Source organism: Seriola lalandi, unplaced genomic scaffold, assembly GCF_002814215.2.
Source record: "Seriola lalandi dorsalis isolate HSWRI2012SDOR001 ecotype SW California unplaced genomic scaffold, Sedor1 jcf7180002054566, whole genome shotgun sequence".
Lineage (NCBI taxonomy): Eukaryota > Metazoa > Chordata > Actinopteri > Carangiformes > Carangidae > Seriola > Seriola lalandi.
In genome coordinates this window covers 340,821-363,554 of record NW_019525119.1, presented here as the reverse complement: position 1 = coordinate 363,554, position 22,734 = coordinate 340,821, and the positions used below count along the sequence as shown (strand labels likewise).

The following is a 22,734-nucleotide window of genomic DNA, read 5'->3' as shown; positions in this document are numbered from 1 at the left end:
ATTTTTTCGATTTCGATTTAAATCCTTAACATGACATGACAGATTTTTTTTTAAAATAGCAATATTGTAAAGATCAAATTTACGCAAAACGAAATAAAAATTGAGGAACTAAAGTGAATATTTCTAAGGGCAAAGAAAAAGTAAAAATATGTGGAATATGGGATATAAAAAACTGTATGCTGGTGGGAAATGAGAATCCAACAAAAGGAGAACGTGGACATTTTAAAGGACAGGAAATAGAGGTTAATATATAGTGTACTGTAATGTAAAGTAAGCAGGAGAATGAAATAACTGAAATTAGCAGAAGTTTTCAGGACAGACTTCGAAGACAGGAGGTGCTGTAGCTTGAGTGAACCTTTCATCTGACAGTAAAAACTGTGATGGAGAGCCTCTAGTGGAGGTGTAGTGAAAAGTTTTTCACTACAAGAAACTACAGTTGTCACCACTGACTCGGAATCAGTTTCCTTATGCCCCTGTTCAGCAGCCCCTCGCCCTGTTCGCTGTAACAAGACCGACCGGAGACCAGCCGACTCTGAGTAACTGTGACCGTCCTCTACATCCTCCCCTACCGGCAACGTGGCAACACTCAAAGATGCGCCTTTTTCCTCATGCAAGCTACAATCCGATGAGACGGATATTCATGTCGAAATGACACAGAGAGGCTGCCAGTAGTTTTGTTTTTCCTCTCTCATGTTTAGCCTGAAGATTGACGGGATTTCCTCTGTTCCTGCCTTGTGGGACTACAGCTGTCAAACTCCTCAGGGCGTGCTCCACTGTTTACTCTCAGCTCAGAAGACACAGGCTGGGATACACAATGCAAACATAACGGAGATGAAGCATTATGCACAGAGACCCTGCTGGCTTTTTGTTTTCTAACTTACCCTCTTCTTTTTTTTTTTAGCACTGGTGTTTGCGCAGCAACAACACCTGGTTATATGGGCCACAGTATTTCGTGAACTTTAGCCTCTTGTTATCATGCTGTCTTGTTATCAGCTCATGTTGTGACTTCCCAGTGAAACGATGTGGCAGTCGTGAATGTACTTTGACTGCAGCCAGCACGTGTGAGCTGTAAGTACCCCAACAGAATATGCACAAATCTTTGTGTAGACTTATTTTGAAATAGGATTTCCTACAGACGGATTTGCAAACTTCTCAGGTGTGAAGGTGGGCCGGTCTTGTGCGGAGGGGTCATCATGGATCACAGAGGTCACCCCAGGCAGGACTCTGGCCGTCATTCCCACAGAACAAAAGACAGAGAGGACTACTACAGGTATTTTCAGCAGGACAGGGACCAGAGCTATCCACCGCCAGACCCCAGAGAGAGGGACAGACACTGGGCTCAACCTGATCCCAGCTACAGGGCTAACTTCACCAGTCCTCCGGCCAGACCAGAGCAGTATCCTTACAACTCCCACCAGTATCCATATGGCCATGGGCGACCAGAACACCAAAGACCCCAGTCCAGGTGTGTACGATTAAACTTCTCTAAAGGCTTGTGGGAGAGAGTTTTCTATTAATGATCTTACCAGGAATTATCTCACACCGATTTCCCTCATTATATGGATTGCGCCCAAAGTGACTACAGCTCAATATGAGGAAGACGTGTATAATAATTTGAGAGTATGTCATCATGCAGTGCAAGACAAACACAAAAGTTGTACCACTTTATTGTGTGGTGTACTGATTTGGGAGCAGGGTAGTGGTGCAAAATCTCAGGCTCAAATCCGTATTTGAGCACATTATGACATTATGCCTTCTTCAGGATGGAAAGATTAACAGGTGAAGAAAGTGAACAAATGCACTGATGTAACTAGAGGCTGTTTATTTCCAGACATGGGTACGACTATCCACCCCACAGCCACTGGGACTACAGAGACAACTATGGTTATTATGACCATGACTACTACAGAGGACAGCATGGGCGACAAGGTACAGTTACACAAAAGATCTTTCATGAGCAACGTACAACACTCTCTTGGTAAAAAAAAAATTAAATAAAAAAAAAAGAAGTAAACTGTACTGTATGTTAATCTTCACTTTAAGATGCCGGCCAGTGGGATCCCCAAGACTCATGGAGAACAGACCGATATCATGAGAGAAAATACAATCAGGAACATTCAGGGAGCTACTACGCAGAGGAGAACAGGTGAGGAGCAATACTACACTTGTATGAAAGTCAACCCTTTTACTTGGATTGAGACAGCTGAAACAATTAGTTGATTAATCTATTGGTCAATCTACAAAAAATTAGTTATTTTCAAAGAAAGGTGTCAAGAATTTTTAGCTTTCAGCTTCCCTAATGTGAGTATTTGCTGCTTTCTTTAGTCTTCTATGATAGTAAACTGAACATCTTTGAGTTTTGGACTGCTGGTTGCACAGTTATTTAAACGAGTAAACTTGGTTTCTGAGAAATTGTGACCGTAAATCGAATATTAACCTGTAATCTTTTAAAAAAATTCATTAGTTGCAGCCCCAGTTGAGAGCAGTAAGATAATACATTTGGGAAAACTTCAAATGGTTATCAAATGGTGCCATTCACCAGTACTATAATTGTGTATTTTTGATGGTTTGTTAATAATACTAATAATAATTTTGGAGCAATAATAACTTTATTTGTGTTGTACTTTGTACAAATTCTTTACTAGGATATGGAATGAAATCATAAAACACAAGGAAGACAAAAATAACCTAAAAAAGGAGAAGAAAACATACAATGGCCGAGTTACAATGGTAAAACCAGAGGAATATAATTTATTCACAAAAGATTTCTTTTAAAAGAATATTTTATAAAGCGATTTAAAAGATGTCAAAGATGTTCCAAAGTCTGGGGGCTTTAACTGCAGAGGCATAGGCACCCTTGATCACCAGCCGAGACATAGGAATAACCTGCAGAGTAGGACATGTGCACTCAAGAAGAAAAGAAATCAATAGAATTTTAAAATCAATGTGAAACCCAACAGGGCCCCAGTTATTAGTCAGACAGCACTGATCTGCACCAGGCTGGAGCTGGTGGAAGGAGCTCTGACAGATACAGATACTGACAGAATAAAGTTTGTCACATTAGTCCAGGAGAGAAAAGCTAAAAGCACGTCTCCAGTTTAAGTAAACATGAAGAAGATAAAAATGACTAGAGGTACTCTGATGAACTTCAGCTTTCTGTGAGAAGTCTCCGTGTTTGATCAGACATAGACGATCAGACTATCATTTTATTTCTTTTGTAGTCATTTTATGCCTTTGTAGTCATATAGTGTCTCTTTTTTGTCATTTTCTGTCTGACTTCCCAACATGAAATGTTAACATTCAACTCAGACAGACGTTCTGGTCCAGGAATCCTTAGAATAATGTGCAAGTTTGCAGTAATACAAAGTACCAAAATGGACATGTAGTTATATGAAAAAATAGCTAATTATTCCTTTAATTCTTTCAGGTATGATCAAGGGAGAGACAACTCCCAGAATTACCTCAGTGACTATGAGGAAAATCCTTCCAGAGAAAATGAAGAAGTTTCCTCTTATTACCTTGGGACTTTAGAGAGTTCCAAAACCTCAGGGTTATCTTCCAGCAGCTATGAACTGAGTCAGTACATCAATGGAGCTGAACACAGTGACTCTGTCCCACAGCCTGGTGCAGGTGAGTCTGCAGTTGAAGCTGTTTTCTCTCAGGTTCCCCTCACTCAGTGTTTATCATGACACATGTTCTTTTATGCATCATATCTCCTCAGAGCATGGAGCTGTGCCTCAGATGTCAGCGCCTCTGAAATACTCAATCCCTCATGCGGTGGTCAGCTTCGGACCTGCAGGCCAGCTGATTCGGGTCACCCCAGGCTTTTCAACACAGAAAAACGTCAGCCAGCTGGAAATCCACAGCCTGGAGGTGGGTTGACCTTTTTAGAATTTCTTGTTTTCAATTACCATTGCTGCTTTCTTGAATAAGACAGATAAAGATTTTGTGTGTATGTCTGCACAGGTCATTCTGAGTGAGACACAAGAACAACAGGAGATGAGAAACTTCCCTGGTCCCCTAACTAGGTAACTTTTTCATTTGTGGTGTAATTCTGAAAATGCTCACCACAATCTTAACATTTTCTCCACAATCAGAATGTATTCTGCTGAGTTGTCATTAGTTTTGTCCAACTTATAAAGATTATATTTCAAATTCAATTTTGTATGAATTTGATTTTGTATGAATTTGGTTTGTCATATCTCTGAAGGGAAGATTTGCACAAAGTAGATGCCATAGAGTTTGCGAACCAGAAGGCAAGCGCCTGCTCGAGAGACGACAAGCTGCCTGATAAGAGCTCTGCTGCCCTCTTGTGGAATCTACTGATATTGCTCTGCAGGCAGAATGGCGTAAGAGCATCATGATTTGTCATCAAATAACATCATGATCATGTTTATTCTGAAACAATTCTCACTAAATTTCCATTATTTCAGCAAATAGTTGGATCAGATATTGCAGAACTGCTGATGCAGGGCTCACATTCAGATGGAAGCTGGGAGTCAGAGCCTCCCACGCTCATTGACTTCAATGAGGGCGCGATTGCTGAAGCACCACCTCAAAAAGGAGATGACCTGCTCACAGGGAACTGGAGCAGCTTCAGCTCTGAGACCTCAGAGAAGGCCCTGCAGAGCTACACTCAACTGCTGCTGGCTGGAAGAAAGAAGGTTTCTCTATCTCTCTAATCATGTAATGTTCTCTTTAGGTTCTCCTGGTTATCTCAGTGTTGCTCCGAATGGAAGATTATGAATTATTTTTACATCCTGATACAAGATGTAAACATGTGTTTGGATTGTTATCACCATATGATAAAACTGTGTTTTATTAGGCTGTGGCTGACTCTCATCCAATCAAGTTTCCTCAGACCAGGCTATAAAAATAAAAGAGGAGTCAGTGGTGCCAACTTTTATGACTGACTGGCATGATTTGAAAGCTATAACCACAGGTCAATATTTGAAAGGCCATCATAGATACAGCATTAGTCCAGTTGACAAAATTACTTCTGTGTTATACTAGTTGCCACTGATGTCATCCTGTGCTCAGCGTTTCGCTCAGTGTTTTGTTCTCTCACTTTCCAGGAGGCTTTGGAGTCAGCTATGAGCAGCGGCCTGTGGGGGCATGCACTTTTTCTGGCCAGCAAAATGGACAACAGGTCTTACACCACTGTGCTGAACAGGTGAGAAAAGCAAAGTCATCTGAGACGTGACAGCTGCAAGAAATCATTATACAACTCTGCGCACGAGCGGTAATTTGTGAAGAAATGCTCCCTCTGACTAAACATAGATGCAGCTTTGAACTTGTGTTACAGCCACAAGCAAATATGGGCAGTATTTCTGTCACTTGTATCTGGAGCATGTCCTCAGCTTCCTGTGTGTAAGTTTTAGTCTTGTAAGCGACATGGCTCTGGGGACGGCAATCTGTTCAGACTTTTGATCCAGACACTTACGTAAACTCTTGGATAAGATTGCCATTAAATTCTGTACAGACACTCATGGTCCCCAGAGGGTGAACTTTTTCCGACTCTGGTGATCACGGCTTTTCCTTTAGTGCCACCAGCAGGTCAGAGTATTTACTTATCCTGTGAAATGTCTCTACATCTACTGGATGGATTGGCAAATAGCAAATATTAGCATGCTAACAGGCTAAGCTAAGATGGTGACAATGGTGAATATTGCATAGTATTGTCATAGTGAGCATGTTTGTCTGCTGACATTAGCATTTGACCTAAAGCACCACTGTGCCTCAGTACTGTCTGACAGAGCTGCTAGCATGGCTGTAGCACGCTTAGCCTTGTTGTAGTTCTTTCCTCTGGATTAATGTCTGTGGTTTTCAGCGTAAAAAAAATCTCAACGGTTGTATTTTTTTTACCGTGAAATTTGCAAGACAAAGTTTTAATCACATCGCAGAACTTTTGATCAAACAGCTGCAAAAATAATGACTTTCTAATCAACGTCTGCTGTTCTTCAGTTTAGTGCTAATTAGAAAATTTGAGCTAAAATGCTAAACTAAAATGGTGAATTTGGTAAACCCAATTAGTATCAGCATGGTATCGTTGTTATTGTGAGCATGCTATCATGCTGACGTTAGCATTTAGCTCAGAGCAGTGGTTTGCTGAACTACAGCTCACAGAGCTGCTAGCATGGCTGTTTGTTCATTTGTGGAACAAATGTAGTATGGTCATGGCCTTTTTTTTTTTTTCTTACAAAAATGTATTTGAAATCTGTTCTTGACATGTTTATGGGATTAACTGCACCCTCTGTCAATATTTTCTACAGCCCTGTGTCCAAAAATAGTGTGCTTTATTTAGAATTTGTAGAAAGTAGTGGAGAATAATTTGACATGGATTCATATTCGTAAACATTTTCAACAAAAAAAGAAAATTAGTTTTATATCTTTGCATAATTGTCATGGTGTTTGTTGATCAGTGTTTAGTAACTCAATTCTGATTTTGAATTATATGCACCTTGTTTGTCATGTTTATCTTGGCTTGTGAGTTATTTATAATTTGCCGTGGGTGATCTTATAACAGTACAGTAACAGAGACCATTAACGCTTCCTTCAGAGTGTAAATCATCTGGCTTGACATTTAGTAAGTTCAGTTAAAGCACTTTACTCTCTGTGCACCAGCATCAGAGAAAGGAGAAATAGCTAAACTGCAGTTAATGTGAACTATTTATCATGGAACCCAATCCATTTTTACAGTCTATTTTGGCATCAGCAATATGTCCGACAGCAGCGCATGTTTCAGTAGAGGAATGTCTGGGGGAAGGCTGACAGATCGCCAGGCTGATTTTGATTTGTAATTGACAAGAAGGGTAGAATTTAAGCTATAAGCATGGTATATCACTTCTGTACAGAGTAGCAGTGGGGATGCTCTTTTAATGCCCCATTTTAGGACAGTGGTTCTGTTGCTAGCATGAAATAAAGCCTGTAATAAAGATGTGCAATGACACAAACTGTTCTATTGGCAGGTTTACAGGCCAGCTAACAGCCAGTGATCCCCTCCAGACTCTCTTCCAGCTGCTGTCTGGGAGAATCCCTGCTGTAGCCACGGTAAAACATGCAAGACATAATTTAAGCTCTCAAACAACACATTTATTGCATTCTAAATCCTATGTCAGTGTATAACTCGTTAGCCGATAAGAGTTCTGAGAGTGATGTTTTGTGCCCAGTGCTGTGTAAATGAAAAATCGGGAGACTGGAAGCCCCATCTGGCCGTCATGCTCTCCAATGAGACGGGAGATCCCGCTGTTCATCAGAAGGCCATCATCACCATGGGAGACACACTCGGTATAGACACGCTGTTTGAGTGACTGATTGGTTGTAATGCTGTTTCTGCCCAGGCGTAAGAGCTGGTTGTTTTGTGCTTCTCTTCCACGTGCAGCCTCCAGAGGCCTCATTCACGCCGCCCATATGTGCTACCTGACAGCCGGCGTTCCCTTTGGGCAGTTCACACAGAAGGCAGAGAGACTGGTGCTTCTAGGCAGCAGCCACAGGTGAGCTGTGCTTGCTCTTTGATGCTACTTATCAGTCTAATTGGTGTCCATCTAGTCATCATTTTGTAAGTAAAATGTAGGATTGAGAGGCAGCAATATAATTTTCTGCCATTTTTATTAAAGTTTACAATTACTATCTTCTCTCCTCTCTCCTTTTCTTTAGACAATCTTTTGAAGACTTTACCACAAACTCTGCCATCCAGTGCACTGAGTTGTATGAATACTGCCAGACACTTGGGGGCAAAGGTTTTTCAATACCAGCCTTTCAGGTAACCCGTCAGATCTTACTGCCTTCTATGTATTTCTCATTTGCCTAAGGTATTTGTGTCTTTCAGATAAAGAAATATAATTTCGAAATGTATGTGATGCTGAATATCACTGTGTCGTGGTCAGGTGTATAAGTTCCTATATGCCTGTCGGCTGTTGGACTGTGGGCTCCCATCTCAGGCCTTCCATTACTGTGAGGTGGTAGGACAGGCGATCCTCAGACAAAGGGAGCCTTTCTTTGTGCTGACTGGCGAGGTTATTAAGGTATGTCTTAGACATTTGAGTACTCTAATCAAAGTGATTCAGTGTCTGTTAAGGTCTACATGGTTGTATGTTTTCTCCTGCAGCTGGCAGACAGACTGAGACACTCTGAGGGTCAGTTCGTTAGTGAAGCAGGTGTTAGTGGAGCCGTGCAGGAACCCGACTGGCTGAAACAACTGCGTGCTAGGCTCCACAGTTTCCAGGTGATCAGCTTTTCCACTCCTTTTTCATTTCACACAATGTTTACCCTCTGTCTGAGAGGAGAAGCGTCTGGCTGCAGTGCTGCAGAAAACAGAAAAATGTCTGATGTGGAGGAAAAATAGGGAAATGAGACATCATTTTTTGGTTTTAGCTGATCAGTAATTCAGTTTTAACACTAATCACAAGCTGTTAGATACCAGTTGCTACCGGAAGCAGAAGTGAGTAGTGATCTTATTGTAGGATGCAAAGCTGCTTTATTCCATTCACATCGCACATCAGTCCTTGAATTGGGCCAGTACCCTCTGGGCCGGTACCCAGTCTGGACATGTTAGATTTGAGTACAAAAGAGTACTGCAACTTATTATTCAGTGCCCACACTTTTAATAAATGCAGGTGCTCATGATGTAGTTTTTAGCATGTGCAAAGTAGGTCAGTTTTCTGTCACGAGAAGAGGCAAAAATGTGCAGCTGTGTGAGGCACTATTTGCAGTAGATAAGACCAAAGATTCAAATCCTCTGTACCTAGATCTGTACAGAGCACAGTCTGTATGGCTGTACTGTATAGGATTTACTATTAGTATTTAATGTGACGACTTAGTAATTTGTGCCCTCAGACTAATAATTGTTGCCCTTGACTGCTGTCCCCAAATGCTGGATGGGCATGGTTAGCGTTGGAACCTTTTTAATCCAATTACAGGTTACATTGTTGTTCATTTTCTCTATGAAATTCGATATTGCTTCCACATGGCTTTTACCGTGCGGCAAAACATCCTTTAGCCAGGCTAGCAGTGACGGTCTGGCTCGTTCCTTCGGTCTAACACTTTGGTCCACACTCAAATACTGTATATCAACAACTACTGGACAGATTGCCATGAAATATTGTACAGAAATCCATGATGATGATGATGAATCACACACATGATGAAGCATAGTGACTTTTCCTCTAATGCCACAAAGAGGTAACAATAGTAATAATAATTTATGGTTATGCGTGGCGTGTCTCAACAACCACTGGATGAATTTCCATTAAATTTAAAGTCATGTCCCCCACAGGATGAATTACATATTTTGGTGATCAATTTACTTTTCATCTAATGCCATCGTCAGATCAGTTTCTCATCTGTCCACTGGTTTGGTTTATGATCAAATACCTTATCAATACCAAATGACTTTCTCATCAGCTAATAAGCAATGTGTTAAGCTGCTAACAAAATTAAACTAATATGGTTGACATGGTAATTACACCTGCTAAACATCGGCATGTTATTATTGTCATTGTCAGTATGTTAGCACGTTGACGTTAGCATGCTGTGTTTCAGTATAGCTTCACTAAGCGCCGTTAGAGGTTCTAGGTTCTTAGTCTTGTTTAGACACTAAAACTACTGTAAATGTCTAAACTTGTTCTTCTGCTCAGACGGGGAGTTACGACTGTACTGAAACATACCAACCAGCTCCTGAGGGACGCGCTTTTGCACATGAGGATAGCAACGTGTACTCAGGTAATTTTAGTCACCTCATTACTTAGAATGATCTACTTTGTTTCCCACTAAAGAACAGTGTCTTCTTTCTTATGCATCTGCTAAAGAAGAATACCAAGGAAAAATACTTATTACTTATGTTTCTTTCTTTTTTTTTTACCTACAGAATCTGGCTTGGATGACCAGAGCTGTGACCTCCATAGTCCTGAGCCTGAGCTCCTTTACTACAGAGGCAGCGAGGATCAAGAAAGCCTTATGCATCAAACTGAAGGAAACACTGAGCAAATGGCAGAGTTATCATGGGACGTCAGAGGAGCTCCGAACTGGTATAAAATCCTCTGTCCACTCATGTCAACCTCATAGATGAAAACTCTTACTACACTTATCATGATCTTACCCTCTGTGTTACTCCCTGTTTCGACTCTGTGTTAATTATATCCTGTTTTATTTTGAAATTGCGTAGCCTTATGTGTCTATAGTTTTTTTTGTTTTTTTTTTTTACTTCCTGCCCTTGTGAGTTTCCCGCTTTTGACCTTGCCTGCTCCGCGTAAATTACTTTCACCTGTTCCTAATTATCCTTGCCTTCCTTGTGTATTTAGTGTGTGCGCTTCTGTTACTGGAACATTCCCTTGTGGTCCTCGTGCTCTTGTTGTTTGTTCCTCTGTGCCTGCCTGCCTGCCTTGCAAGTCATCTGCCTGGTTAGCCACCTCCTACCTGTAAGCCGTACTACGAAGCAGGATTTGAGGTCAGCGAGGTTGAACTGTTTTCAGGGTTACCTAGGCAAATCACCATGGCAACCGATGCTGAACTCCTAACCTGCTTCATTGCCGGTTAACTTGAGAGCAATCAGGTCACTGGAAAAAGTCATCATCATTCCTAGAGGATCCCGATGGGAACAAAAGAGTTTTCCATAAAGTGACAAATAGTAACAACCAGTAGATATTTATATCAGTCGAATTGTTTTGCTCCTCCAATCCTTCCATGTGTCTCTTTAAAACTCTGGTTTTAAAACATAGTGTCTAACAAACAGAGGAGAGTTTATCACACTGAATAACTACATAATAACTGTTATAGCTTCATTTTAATGGAACAAAGATTCTTTAATCCCTAGCGTTGATGCTTTTACTCTCTTCTTCATCACATCAGCTCAGAATCACATGAGGAGACTCTGTGACCAGAAATTAAGTACTTAATTGATGTTTCTGACAACGTTGCTTAACAACCTCGCGTCTTTCACATGAACACACTCGTCACCGGATTGGAAAACCCAGGGTTCACTGAGCCAGTTGATAACCAGCTTCGTAGTTCAGGTTATCAAGGACGGCCAATGTTAGGTTCAGTTAAGCTGGATAACGAAAAAGATATCCCGGGTATGTTGATCCCGCTTCGTAGCACAGGCCTCTGGTTTCTCTTTATTAAAGGATCTCACCTACACCAGCCTGCCTCTGTGTGTCTGCTTTTGGGTCCTTTCCCATGTATCTGGCTTCAGCCATGACAACACATGTGATATCCTGTCCTAAAAGACTCCTTGTTATATCACCGTCCTCTCCCTGTTGCTCTGTTTAGGCCACTCGCCAACCCTCCGATTCCAGTAACCGTAGTTTATGCTCCCCCAGCACCCGCAGCAGCCCCGAGCCAAGACTTAAGTTATCATAACACAGATAGTACTGAAGTCAGAACTGCCTCACCACATTGTCCTCTGAGTGATCTGCCATCAGCAGCAGAGGGTGAGGCTCTAATGATAGAGACCATTCATTCCTCTCTCTATTCAGATATTTACTATGGGCTTCGGCTTGTGTGATATTTTTATTTCACTGCTCCTACAGGGGCTGGGTCGTCTTCTGGACCAGGCCTGGTGAGTAATGTTTCATTCATCATCTCTTCCTCTGGGTTTATTTATATTGCTAAAATGTAAACCTTTGCTAAGAATCACTGTGTCTTTCAAGATTTTACCTTCTTTAAGTGTGCAGAGCATTGAGAAGTTACCTGTTGGTGTGTATTTGCCTTTGAAGATGGGCGGTCAGATCCTGGAGGTCGACATCCGCCACCAGGGACACGGCCAGCAGAGCATACCACAAGGTTTAGAGCCCTCTGAGCAGATGAACACATCTCCTAAGCAGGTGGGTGGATCCCCTGTTATACTGACATCTGGTTAAGCCACATTAGAGTCATTTGATATCAGTCACTTCAACTGTGTTACATGCAGAGCACCAAGGGGGGCTGGTTCAGTGGCTGGTTCACGTCAAAACCCAAAGATCTCCAAAAGGAGACTTCGGAGCAGAGAGGCCCAGCTCAGACAGTAAGAGTCAAGTTCATTTACGTTACACAATCAGTTATAATCAAAGTTTTCAATTCAGTGATGTAAGATCTATATTTTTGAACATTTTCTTAGGCGCTGCCACCCACAGCTTGACCCCAGCAGCCCTCCTCTGCAGGGATCAATTCCTTTTCAAGGAAAGCTGGTGAGTTATGTGATAATATACAGAATATTGATTATATATTTGAATACATTTAAACTACACATCTTAAATGTATTGCTCAACTTTCTTTTTATGTTATGTTGGATTTCTGAGGTCATTGACCCTTCTAGAAAAGCCATGTCCCTTCTGTGTTTCTGACTTAAACATTTTTAACATTTTTTCTTTTTAGTATTGTAACTGAACACATTGCAGTTGCCTGGCTGCCAGTGATGACATTTTACATATATATTAAACCATGCCAATGTGATGGCTTCCTGTTAATCTCTCCAACACATAGGCCAGCAGCTGGGGTATAGGAACCTTGCACATACCACTGTCCTACATCACAGGTAAATTAAGTTTCACTGAGAAACAGATTTGCACCATATTGAAGATCTTTAAAGGATATACATTAAATACCTTTTAAATCTCTTACATGTTTACAGGATCACTGACACCACTAAAACCAAATAAGAGGACCTCACACCTTAACAGTGCCTATATGTCTAATGAGAGCTTTACCCGAGCTTGAAGGAGATCCATACCACTCACCAGTGCCCTTTGAAACCCCCACAGCTTGCCCACCGTCATGTTGCATGTTAGATACAGAAATACTCTTGATGGACTGACACAGTAACTCATATTGCAGTGACTGAAACAGCTGAGGTGGACCTTGTAAAGGCTGACAGCAGGGAAATTGTCGGTGGATGCAGGACATGTGGAGGGAGAGAGATATCTTAACTTGAACCTGGAACATCAATGCCAGAAAGACTGAGGGAAGCTGCACAAAAAAGTTTGGAATAGTTGGTGTAACTGTAACCACCAATGTATCTGCCCACTGAGTATCGGTGTCATCAGACTCTCACAGCTCAGATCATTACTAAATGATTATCCATGCTATACGCTGCAAGACAGTATGCATGTGCTAAATTTAGCTACTGTTCAAGAGTATCCATCAATCCGATCGTATCTTTTTATGAGAAAATATCTATGCTCTTAAACACAATTAACCAACATATCAAAAATGCATTAATTGAAATGTAATCCAATGCCGTGGTCATTCGATAGCTTCACAGACGCAAGCTTTAATCTTCCAAGCTGAGTGAGGAGAAAGCGTGTAGCCAGACTTAATGATATCACAATGTGAGCAACATTTAATTATTTTTTATAATTTTTTTACAATGTGTAAAAATGGAATAGTTTTAGTTAAAATGTGTTCTCATGTTGTCATGCTGCCGAGATGGACGATACCACTTGGTTGCGGGGGGGAGAGGGGCAATTGGGAAGACCCCCGTCAGGCAAACAGCCAACATGCATAACGCCCTCAGCCAGCACACATGTACAGGATCAAACTGTTTATAAACCCTCCTTGTACAGGTATTTGCACTGCCTTCATGTTAGAAAGGGACTTAGTAATAGCCCTGTTATATAAATAACTGTGGGAACAAAGCCAGTGGAGGCTCTTTAAAATGAATATACATCACATAGTAATATATACTCGTGGAATACATTTTAGAACAATGTTTTTTTTTAATCACTTTGTCACCTTGTAAACATGTTTTGATGTAACAGATTTTTTCTTTTTTACATCTGTCATATGGTTTTGTGTTTTATGTATTACAGTATATATGTGAAAGCTTTTTTGTACATCTGTACCAGCACCTGAAATGTATTAATTTCTAGAACATCTGAGGAATTCTGCCTCAGAGTAATTTCTCAGTATTGTAAAGTGTTAAAAGCTCAGCACAGTCTTCTGTTGTTTGTTTGTTTGTTTGACATACCATTCTGGCAGTGGGCAAAGTAAAAGTCACATCCTGAATAAATTCATCGTGCCAAGAAATAGCTGGCGCTCCCAGCAGGGCCTCTCACTTAGTATAGAGCGAGTGACAACATGGCAGGTGCCGTCTCCTTTTACGATTAGTCTGCATTAGTAGCCAAGTGTGAGTGGGACACACTGGCAAGAGTATCCACCACGATGTGTCACCACTTCATGTCAGAGCATATAGCTTAAAGTAGTGGCCTTCAACACATCTCCCTAAAGAGAGACCTTCTCTTTATTTTTTGGAAAAAATTGCTTAGCAAGACGTTTTCAAAAATTTGTAAAAAAAAAAAGAAAAGTGTAGTTTCATGAATTTGTTGTTTCCTGGTTTTAAATGATTCTTAAGTAAAACAGAAATTGCCCCTGGAGATGATTTTATCGAGATTCACCTTCACAGTAAAAAATGTTTTAACACTACAGGTTTACAGTTTGGGTTCAAGTTGGTTCACTTTTATCAACCGAACATTCGTCTCGTGTTTGTGCGTGTGTGTGTGTGTGTGTGTGTGTGGCAGTATTATTGAAAAGAATCACAGTTTTAACACCTGACATAACATGCATAGTGAATTTAAGAGATTTGATCTACCATACATCTTAAATACTTTTAGTTTACTTAGAAAATAAGAGCACAATCGCTGCATTGTTACATCAGGGTAAATTGCGTATCATTCTCACATTTTTATTGCATATAAAAACGTTGCTGTGTCCGATACAAATTAAACATAAGACCAAAACTATAAAACCATCTTTCAAACAAACTTCCAGCTCTGAAATAGCTGTATTATCAAACACATGGTGCATTTTACTCATACCAAAAGACATCATGACAGTGAGTACAAAATTACTACTGTAACTTCACAGAACAATGTCTCCTGGCAAAAAAAGAAGAAGCAATGGCTGACCAATTGGCTGGCTTCCCTGAAACTTTAAAAACTCCTCTGGTCTATGAATGCAATCACAGTAATGTATCAGGGACACCCCCCCCCCCCCCCCCCCCCCCAGGTTATGATGAGGCTGCAGTTTGTGGTGCTGTTGAATTGTATTAGTATTGAGTTATACAGACAGGCATTTCTATTATTTTGCCCACTCCATTTATATCAATGGGAGAAGGCTAAACACACTTCTCTGTATAATGCAATACAGTTCAACAGATCCACAAATTACACCCTTCAAAATGATCATACAGTTGAATCAGCACCTCTTTTTTTTTTTTTTAAAACAATGTCAATATAAACTAAAAATTATAACCACAGCAGATTCGACTGCATTAGCCTTAGCTGTGTGTTCCTCCTAAACTGCCAGCTGAGTGTATGTTGCCACTTTAAAAGGGTCTAATGCTCTTGTGACCACTGTCATTTCACACTGTGAAGGCTGTCAGCTCAAGTGTCAGTGGTGTGCTGGTGGCAATTTTTATCCTATAACATTCCCATGGGAACCCAGCACTGTGGGGAGAGAGGGTGTGTGACTTATACATTTAAAAACTCATGACGTACAATTCTTACAAGTAATAACCTTGACATAAAATACACTGGTGCCCAATGACCTTGAATGAATCTCATTAATATTAACATTAATTAAATATCATACCAATTAATTTAGATTTACAATTGGAAATTGAGTGAATAGTACCCGCACGCTGCTGGACGTGTACAGTACCTGTCGTAAAAACAGACTCAGATATTTTTGTCCCTGTGGTTCAGCATGTGCTGCGCAAGCTTTGCGGCACACTGGAAAGATTTGTCACATTCCACACAGACAAAGATCCTCCCTGCACAGGTTTGCTCCTGGTGAAGCTTCAGTGTTGCTAGGTGGCTGAAGTTCTTGCTGCAGCCCGTGCAGCTGTGGGGTTTCTTTTTATTGTGGACATACTGGTGACGAACGAGGCGAGAAGCCATGGCAAAGGCCACGCCGCACTCTGTGCACTTATAGGGCCGTGCTCCGCTGTGAATGGCCTCGTGCTCGGCCAGATTGGAGGATTTTGTGAAACACTTGGAGCACACCGAGCAGACATACGGACGCACTCCTGTGTGGATCTTCTGGTGCTCTGCCATGCGACTGGGCAGAGCAAACGCCTTCCCACAGTCGGGGCAGGAGAAGGGCCTCTCTCCCAGGTGCTTACGCTCGTGACGCTTCAGGGAGAGGGGTTTATTGAAGGTCTTGCCACAGTGTGTGCATGGAAAGGGCTTGTCATTGGTGTGCATGTTCCGCTCGTGCTTCCTCAGGTCAGAGGAGCGAATGAAATCCTTACCACAAGTGTCACAGACGTAGGGCTTCTCACCAGTATGTGTGCGGATATGCTTGCGGTAATCTGAAGACCAGATATAGGTCTTGACACAGAAAGGGCAGTGATATGGTCTTTCGCCAGTGTGTAGACGCTTGTGTTGCTGCAGCGTGCCCTGATGGGAGTAAGACTTGCCACATATATCGCACACATGTGGCTTGAGGCCACTGTGCGTTTGTAAGTGACTCTGCAGGTTGCACAGCTTCTTAAAAGCCCAGTCGCAGTGTGTGCACTTGAAGGGACGGTGCTCTGTGTCAACCCCACTACGCTTTTTCATTGCTTCCAAAAGTCGAGGGATCTTGTCATTGTCATGCTTTTTAAGTGATTTCTTAACAGAAGGACTATTCACATTTTTCTTTTTGGTCTTGTTCCTACCTCCACCTGGAGAATATTCCTCCACATTTAGCTCTTTGAGTTTAGATGCCCTCTGTTTGGTTGAGGCATCCCTTTGCACTTGGCGGCTCTTGAGGTACTTAGAGCAATTCTTTTGAGCAGCATCCGCCGAGAGCGCTTCATTACATCCATGTATTTTATTGTTCTCTGGATATTTAGTACATTGTGACAAAGCTCGACCACTGTGTTCTTGGTTATCACAGACTCCCATTTCTTCTCTCGGAGTGAGCTCAGCGAACTTCTCCACGAGAGACCAGTTAGGTGTTTGAGGGTTCAGATAAAGGATCCCAGCATCACTACTCTCTGAAAGCAAGTTCACATCTACACAAACACCATCAAATGAGGGGTCAGTCTTCACAGCATGAGTGCTGCTTACAAACTGTCCATCCTGGAGAGAAGGAGTGCCACAGTGTCTTTCTTGATGCTTCCCTTTATTTCCTTTTTCATCAGCCATCCCGCTGGACATTTCTTCAGCCACGGTCACTTCTATAGTGGGGCATGAGATGGTCTGCATGTGTTTCAAGCTGCTCATGGATTTCCTGACACAATTCTTCTTGAAATGTCTTGAAAAATAATATACACACAACATCTTTTTAGCATCCTCTTGACTGTCTAGTGAGTTTAATCACACCATCCATTTTTATACATCTTAATATATATTATCAGGATTTGTTCACATAAAATAACTTTTATTCTATAGATAACTGATACACTGACACACACAGTCCTTGCATATACTTTGCTGAAATCACCAGTCTCTTGGAAAACATCCTACACAACACATTTCCTGACACCTTGCAGGCATATGACACCTGAAATCTTAAACGTGTTTCTCCAGAGGTCTTGATAATCTTCCCCCCAAAAAATGAAACGCAGAGAAGTTGAAGAACAAAAAACATATACAAGCACTTACCCTGTGGTCTCTTTCCGTGCAGGTCGAGTCAAGGAGATGCCACAGAGATATTCTAGCCCCGGCTCTGGTATATCTCTAAAGGGAGATGTCCAGTGGTGTTAACGGGCGGGGTTTGGCAGCAGCCGTCTCTGGGTCAGCATCTATCCTGCTAGTCAGCAACAGCGATGATTTCTTCACAGCCTGGCTCAGCTTACCCTCAACTGCAAGTTATACAGTCGGTGTCGGAGACTTACATGTTCAAATTCCCGTAACTTTGAGGTCATTTACAGCGGGGGGGGGGGGCTTTATAAAACCAACCTATGACTTATGAGATCACACACGTGCGTTAATGAACTCAGCCAATTAAAACAAATGACAGAACTCTCCCTCACAGTATATAGACTAACTAACCTACATTACGAAAGCATTGCTTTAATTGGGAGTCGGATGAAACTGTCTGCTTTTTTTCTGCGAGCAAAACAAACGTTTTCTAAAGAATGAATTCAAATGAATGTTTCTGATTAATGCAAAACTCCAGCAGCTTTCATTTCTATTTTAAGTTATTGAGTATTTCTTTATAATGCCCACAAGATGTCGCTGTGCACTAGTTTAATTTAACTGACTGTGGAAAATCACTCACTCCGTTAAAAAACCCCAACTCGATAAGGAAACTTAGAATATATCTGATTGACATGTGTTGCTTAACACTGTGTTTTCAATTAATATTTGAAACAGAAAACAAGTTTGGTGGCTTCCTTTTTCTCTTTCCATGGCAGCAGTTGTTGTAATTTGCCCTATTTTCTGAGTCCTTTCTGCTGAAAACAATCAAAGTGGGGAATGTCTTTTATCTGGTGTGAATAATTTTGAGGACACTATGTACAGCTGTTCTTCTTCTTCTTGGGTAAATAAGTTGCACTTCATTTGTTTGGTCAGTAGATGACCTGGCAGATCTAGAATCTATGAGATACACCTCTAGGTCAAAACTGAACTTGCACATACATGGCATGCATATACATTCATACAGTATATACATACACACACACACACACACACACACACACACACACTAATCCTGTAATTGCGTAAACACAAGTTTAATGAATTGAGCAAACATAAGTTTAGGAATATGTGGGCCACTGAATTTTGGAAAAAAGTTGGGTATATGTTGTTTTCACTGTTATATTCGCATACTATACACATACTATACCCCACTTATTTTTTAGTTATACTGCTAGTTATACTAGACATGTCTTCATCAGTTCACCTCCCAAAATCAATGGCCTACAGTCTCCTGCCTTAACAGTGACCCCTCCCCTCTACACTGTAGAGACAGACAGGGTTTGAGCAGCCTGAATGTATTAGGTAATTGAAAGGTTCTTGTGAGACTGATCCTATAATTAAATGGACAGTGCTGGTCTGCACTCGATGCGTTTTCCCAGGAGAGCAGACTGAAATTGGACACTGAATAAATCACCTTTACAAAGCTGTGTTTTAAACTTAGATGTACTTTGTTCATGTGCTCACATCAAGTTTTGGTGTTTGTGGAGTTTCTCTTCTTTGCAGTTTCCCACACTCCAACACCACATATACAGTACATGTATAATGTATAATATATAACTCAGTTTAGGAATCTGTCATGCGAATACATAAAGTGTATGACATGACCTCTGGAACTCAGGGAAAAGCAAAAAACTGTGAACATTATGACTGGCAACTCCATTCTTTCTGATTTTATCTGTTGTAGTTATATAACTGTATCACCGTGCATATGTAGCCTATATGTTGCACAACACAGTTTGCAAGGAGTTTCAACTCAATTTGAAGTCATGACTTAAGAAAATCAAATATTTGTTTCCAAAAGTAAACATTAAGTTCCACATTTTAAGCTTCCAAACGTGAACGTGTTTTTTACACAAATCATTTCAAGTGAATCCTTTAACGTGATCCAAACCTAGAGCTGGTCAGAGCGAGTTGAAACGTTCATGACTCCGTGCCTTTGTGTTTGTCAACTGGAAGCTGTCACAACAAAGCTGTGGTGGATGTTACGTAAGTGGTTCTCGTGGTGACGTTATAATTGAACTCTGATGCCGAAGCTGTACTAACAACTAGCTCAAGGAGCATCACCCAGGAAGTGCCTGTTGGGATTAAAAACACTGTGGTTTGTTAGTGTAATGGGTGTTTGTGTTCCTTCCAGACCCCTAGTCAGGAAAGTTGTTTTTCCCTCATGACTACCTCAAAGAAAGAAGACATGTGCATCCTTCCTCACACTGAACTTGAGAAGTCTGAGCTTCATTTTAATGCTGTTCATTCATTTAAAATCTTTATTTTACACCAATACTGGATTTCTGTGCATCCTGGGAAACATGAATGAATATTTCATTGATTTATACTTAACCCACCGGCACACTGCACAGAAAAAAGTGCAGAGTCATTCTGGGGGTGGGTCTTGAATTTCATGGTGGAGCCTTAATTGAGAACATACCCGCTTTTGGAATTTTCCACAGAACGACATTTTCTGGCAGTGGAAATTGTTGGATTTGCTTCGCTATGCATCCAGTTGCATAATTGTACCCTACAGAACATCGACCCATGTTGTACCTCTCAGTGCAGACTTGATGTAGTTATACTTCTTCTTCTCATCACTGTGAAGATTTGTCTTTTTTTGGCCAATGCTTCTTGAAAAAAAAAACAATATATTTTGTTTTTAATTACTAAACAAAATAAAATTGCACACTATTTACTTTATATAATTATATCCGCACATTGTGGCCAATAGAATCACAGGAGGTGGATAAAACAAGAGAAAAAAACAATTGTCTTCAAGACAATGACTTAATGATCAGATGTAATCACTGGTTATTTTGATCTACTCAGAAAACTAACAATGCAGCAGAACTGATTACTTTTATGTTTTCTCTCAAAATAATGGAAAAAAAAAAAGTCCCAACAAAGGAAACTGTTGTATTTTTTCCACAGTACAATGACGGTGAAGCTTTCAAAGGAAAAACTAATCGCGATGTTGTTCGTCCGATCTCACAGAAAAAGTGAGTATTGTTTGCCTTCACAGTGAGATGGGAGTACTGGGACGGGATCACTTTAGAAGGACAGTGTTTGCTGACACAGGGTGTTGAACTGGGGCTCCAAGTTGATGATCAGTTTCCATCTTCACCTTGCTGCACTTTCATGTTTGTCATAAATCATTACAACTGTGGAGGCGAGTTAAAGGAATGATGGGACTCTGAGCTTTTACATTTCCCAATGTGCACCATCATTGCCAGTAGAATTCCTGCCTTCTTTGTTCTCAGTCTCTGGACTGGTTCTATTTAAAATTATTATCACACACATGATAATAGCACATTATCACACCTTCTTTTTCACTTTATTTTATTTTTTTACTCTTTATAAACCAGCTAATTATCTAATTTTTCGTCAGTTAAGGGCATGACTGAGCTTGCCCAAGTCTGAGCTGCTTTTGAAATTAAGTGTCATTAAAGGTTTACAGTAAAATGCAAGAGCACTTATAACTAATCCAATTTGTGGGACAAGGGTATTCTCTAATAGCAGATAAGATTGTTAACTGCAAGTACTCAAACTTAGATTCAGCTGTTGTTTCGTGTTAGTCCACATATACGCATTCATTTAAAATACAACTAGCTGTACTTTTAAAGGTGCAGTCCCTCATATAGTGTCCAACAGACCCCCTCCATATTTCCAAACCAGCTGACTCAGTGTTTTGAAACTCAATATAGTTAGGTGAGTTTCCAAACACGTGACCCAAGGGCATTAGAACAGGTCAGCTTAGTTTAGCAGGGAGAACCAGCTAGCCTGTCTCATGGTAAAAAAAAACCAAAAAAAAAACCAAACACTTATCAACACCTCTAATGCTCACTACTCGACATCTTATATCTCTTTTACTTAATCTGTAAAAAAGCTGAAGTGTAAAATCTCTACAGCATTATGCGTGACTATTACTGTGACATTGTGTTAATTAGTGAGCTACGGAGGTGCTGGTTGGTGGATTTTGGAGGACAGAGCTGTTTCCCCCTGCTTCCACTCTTTAAGCTATGGTAAGGTAACGCTTCCCCAGCTGAAGCTTCAAAAAAAAAAAAAAAAAATGGTGGTATCAATCTTCTCAAAAGGGCAAATTTTCCAAAATTACATCTTTCTTTTGGGTTTTTCATATGAAGGTGGACACTCACAACAATGTTCTATCTCTGAATCTGAATCTTTTGAACAGGTACATCAAAACTTGCCAAAGTTTGCAAAAACCAAATGATGCGTTAAATCATCCTGTCTTCAGCTGACCTCATACTTTGATGCAAACTAGAAAATTTGTTCCAGGCTGGTTTTCTTGTAGGAAAGCATCGCATGTGGTTCAGTGAAGATCAGTAGGGCATGACACGATTGTTGACATGGTTTAAGACTTCGACTGCCACTGTGGAACTGAATGCTTAAAACATATCATGACGTTTTGGATTTAATAAAATCCCTTAAATACCATAAAATATGTTTTCCTGAAAATTCCTATGAAGAAAGGCACGACTGTCACAGGACCTTTTCTCCGAATCGCTGTTTGACTATTTTTTTGTGTTGTTCTAGTTGCACAGGGACGGCTCTGTTCGGTTTTTGCTCACCCTGTGCTTACTTGTTTGACCTTTGTGAAATTCCATTATCTTTGTGGCTGGAGGATGGGGGTGGTGTTGCCTTCACAGCTCCTGAAGGCCGTGGAATGGGGGATCGTAAACTGCAGGACAGGATTTGACAGTGGGGGAGGAGAAAACGCAACAAGAGTACCAAGGAACCAAACTGTCCCGAAAGAAAGTCCAAGTAAAATAAAATCAGTTGTTAAAACTGGGTGTGCGTTAGATTTATTTAATACAAATGTGTTAGCAGCAGTGATTGATTGATGTTTTTTAAATTCTATTCAGATATGTGACTGTGAAGAAAACAAAGATGGTCGCAGGGGGCGTACACTGCTGGTGAATTCGCCCTGCAGGATAGAGACTTGTTTCTTATGTGAAAAAACAAGGCAAAGCTTTTTTACACTTTTGTAAATCCCAGGCTTGTAGATGTGTAAACACACACACACACACACACACACACACACACACACACACACACACACACACACACACAAGAAGAACGTTTTGTCCCCGCTGTGTATAGGCAACTTGATACCAGGGGAGTTCAGCAA

The 22,734-nt window shown here is 40.9% G+C and overlaps 2 protein-coding genes across 3 annotated transcripts; one reads left to right on the top strand and one right to left on the bottom strand.

Annotated features, from left to right (window-relative positions):
- Positions 1–481: 481 nt before the first annotated feature.
- On the top strand, positions 482–13,901 carry sec16b (SEC16 homolog B, endoplasmic reticulum export factor). Of its 2 annotated transcripts, none has more exons than XM_087176695.1 (25): positions 482–1,068; positions 1,157–1,465; positions 1,832–1,929; positions 2,044–2,146; positions 3,428–3,630; positions 3,722–3,873; positions 3,967–4,028; positions 4,211–4,349; positions 4,434–4,664; positions 5,076–5,173; positions 6,969–7,050; positions 7,170–7,287; positions 7,382–7,493; positions 7,657–7,762; positions 7,887–8,024; positions 8,108–8,224; positions 9,636–9,720; positions 9,866–10,025; positions 11,266–11,426; positions 11,526–11,554; positions 11,712–11,819; positions 11,906–11,998; positions 12,092–12,161; positions 12,457–12,508; positions 12,605–13,901. In XM_087176695.1, exons 2-23 carry the CDS (start codon positions 1,194–1,196, stop codon positions 12,110–12,112), a joined length of 2,688 nt encoding a protein of 895 aa, XP_087032821.1. In that variant the 5' UTR covers positions 482–1,068; positions 1,157–1,193; the 3' UTR covers positions 12,113–12,161; positions 12,457–12,508; positions 12,605–13,901. The 2 variants fall into 2 exon arrangements, with proteins under 2 accessions (XP_087032821.1, XP_023272266.1); XM_023416498.2 differs by having other exon boundaries at positions 12,349–12,508.
- A 1,060-nt stretch (positions 13,902–14,961) lies between these two features.
- Positions 14,962–17,983, bottom strand: znf648 (zinc finger protein 648). Its single transcript, XM_023416508.2, has 2 exons — positions 17,562–17,983; positions 14,962–17,211 (listed from the first exon to the last, which is right to left on the bottom strand). The coding sequence occupies exon 2, from the start codon at positions 17,178–17,180 to the stop codon at positions 15,648–15,650; it is 1,533 nt and encodes a 510-aa protein (XP_023272276.1). The 5' UTR covers positions 17,181–17,211; positions 17,562–17,983; the 3' UTR covers positions 14,962–15,647.
- Between the last annotated feature and the right edge of the window lie 4,751 nt (positions 17,984–22,734).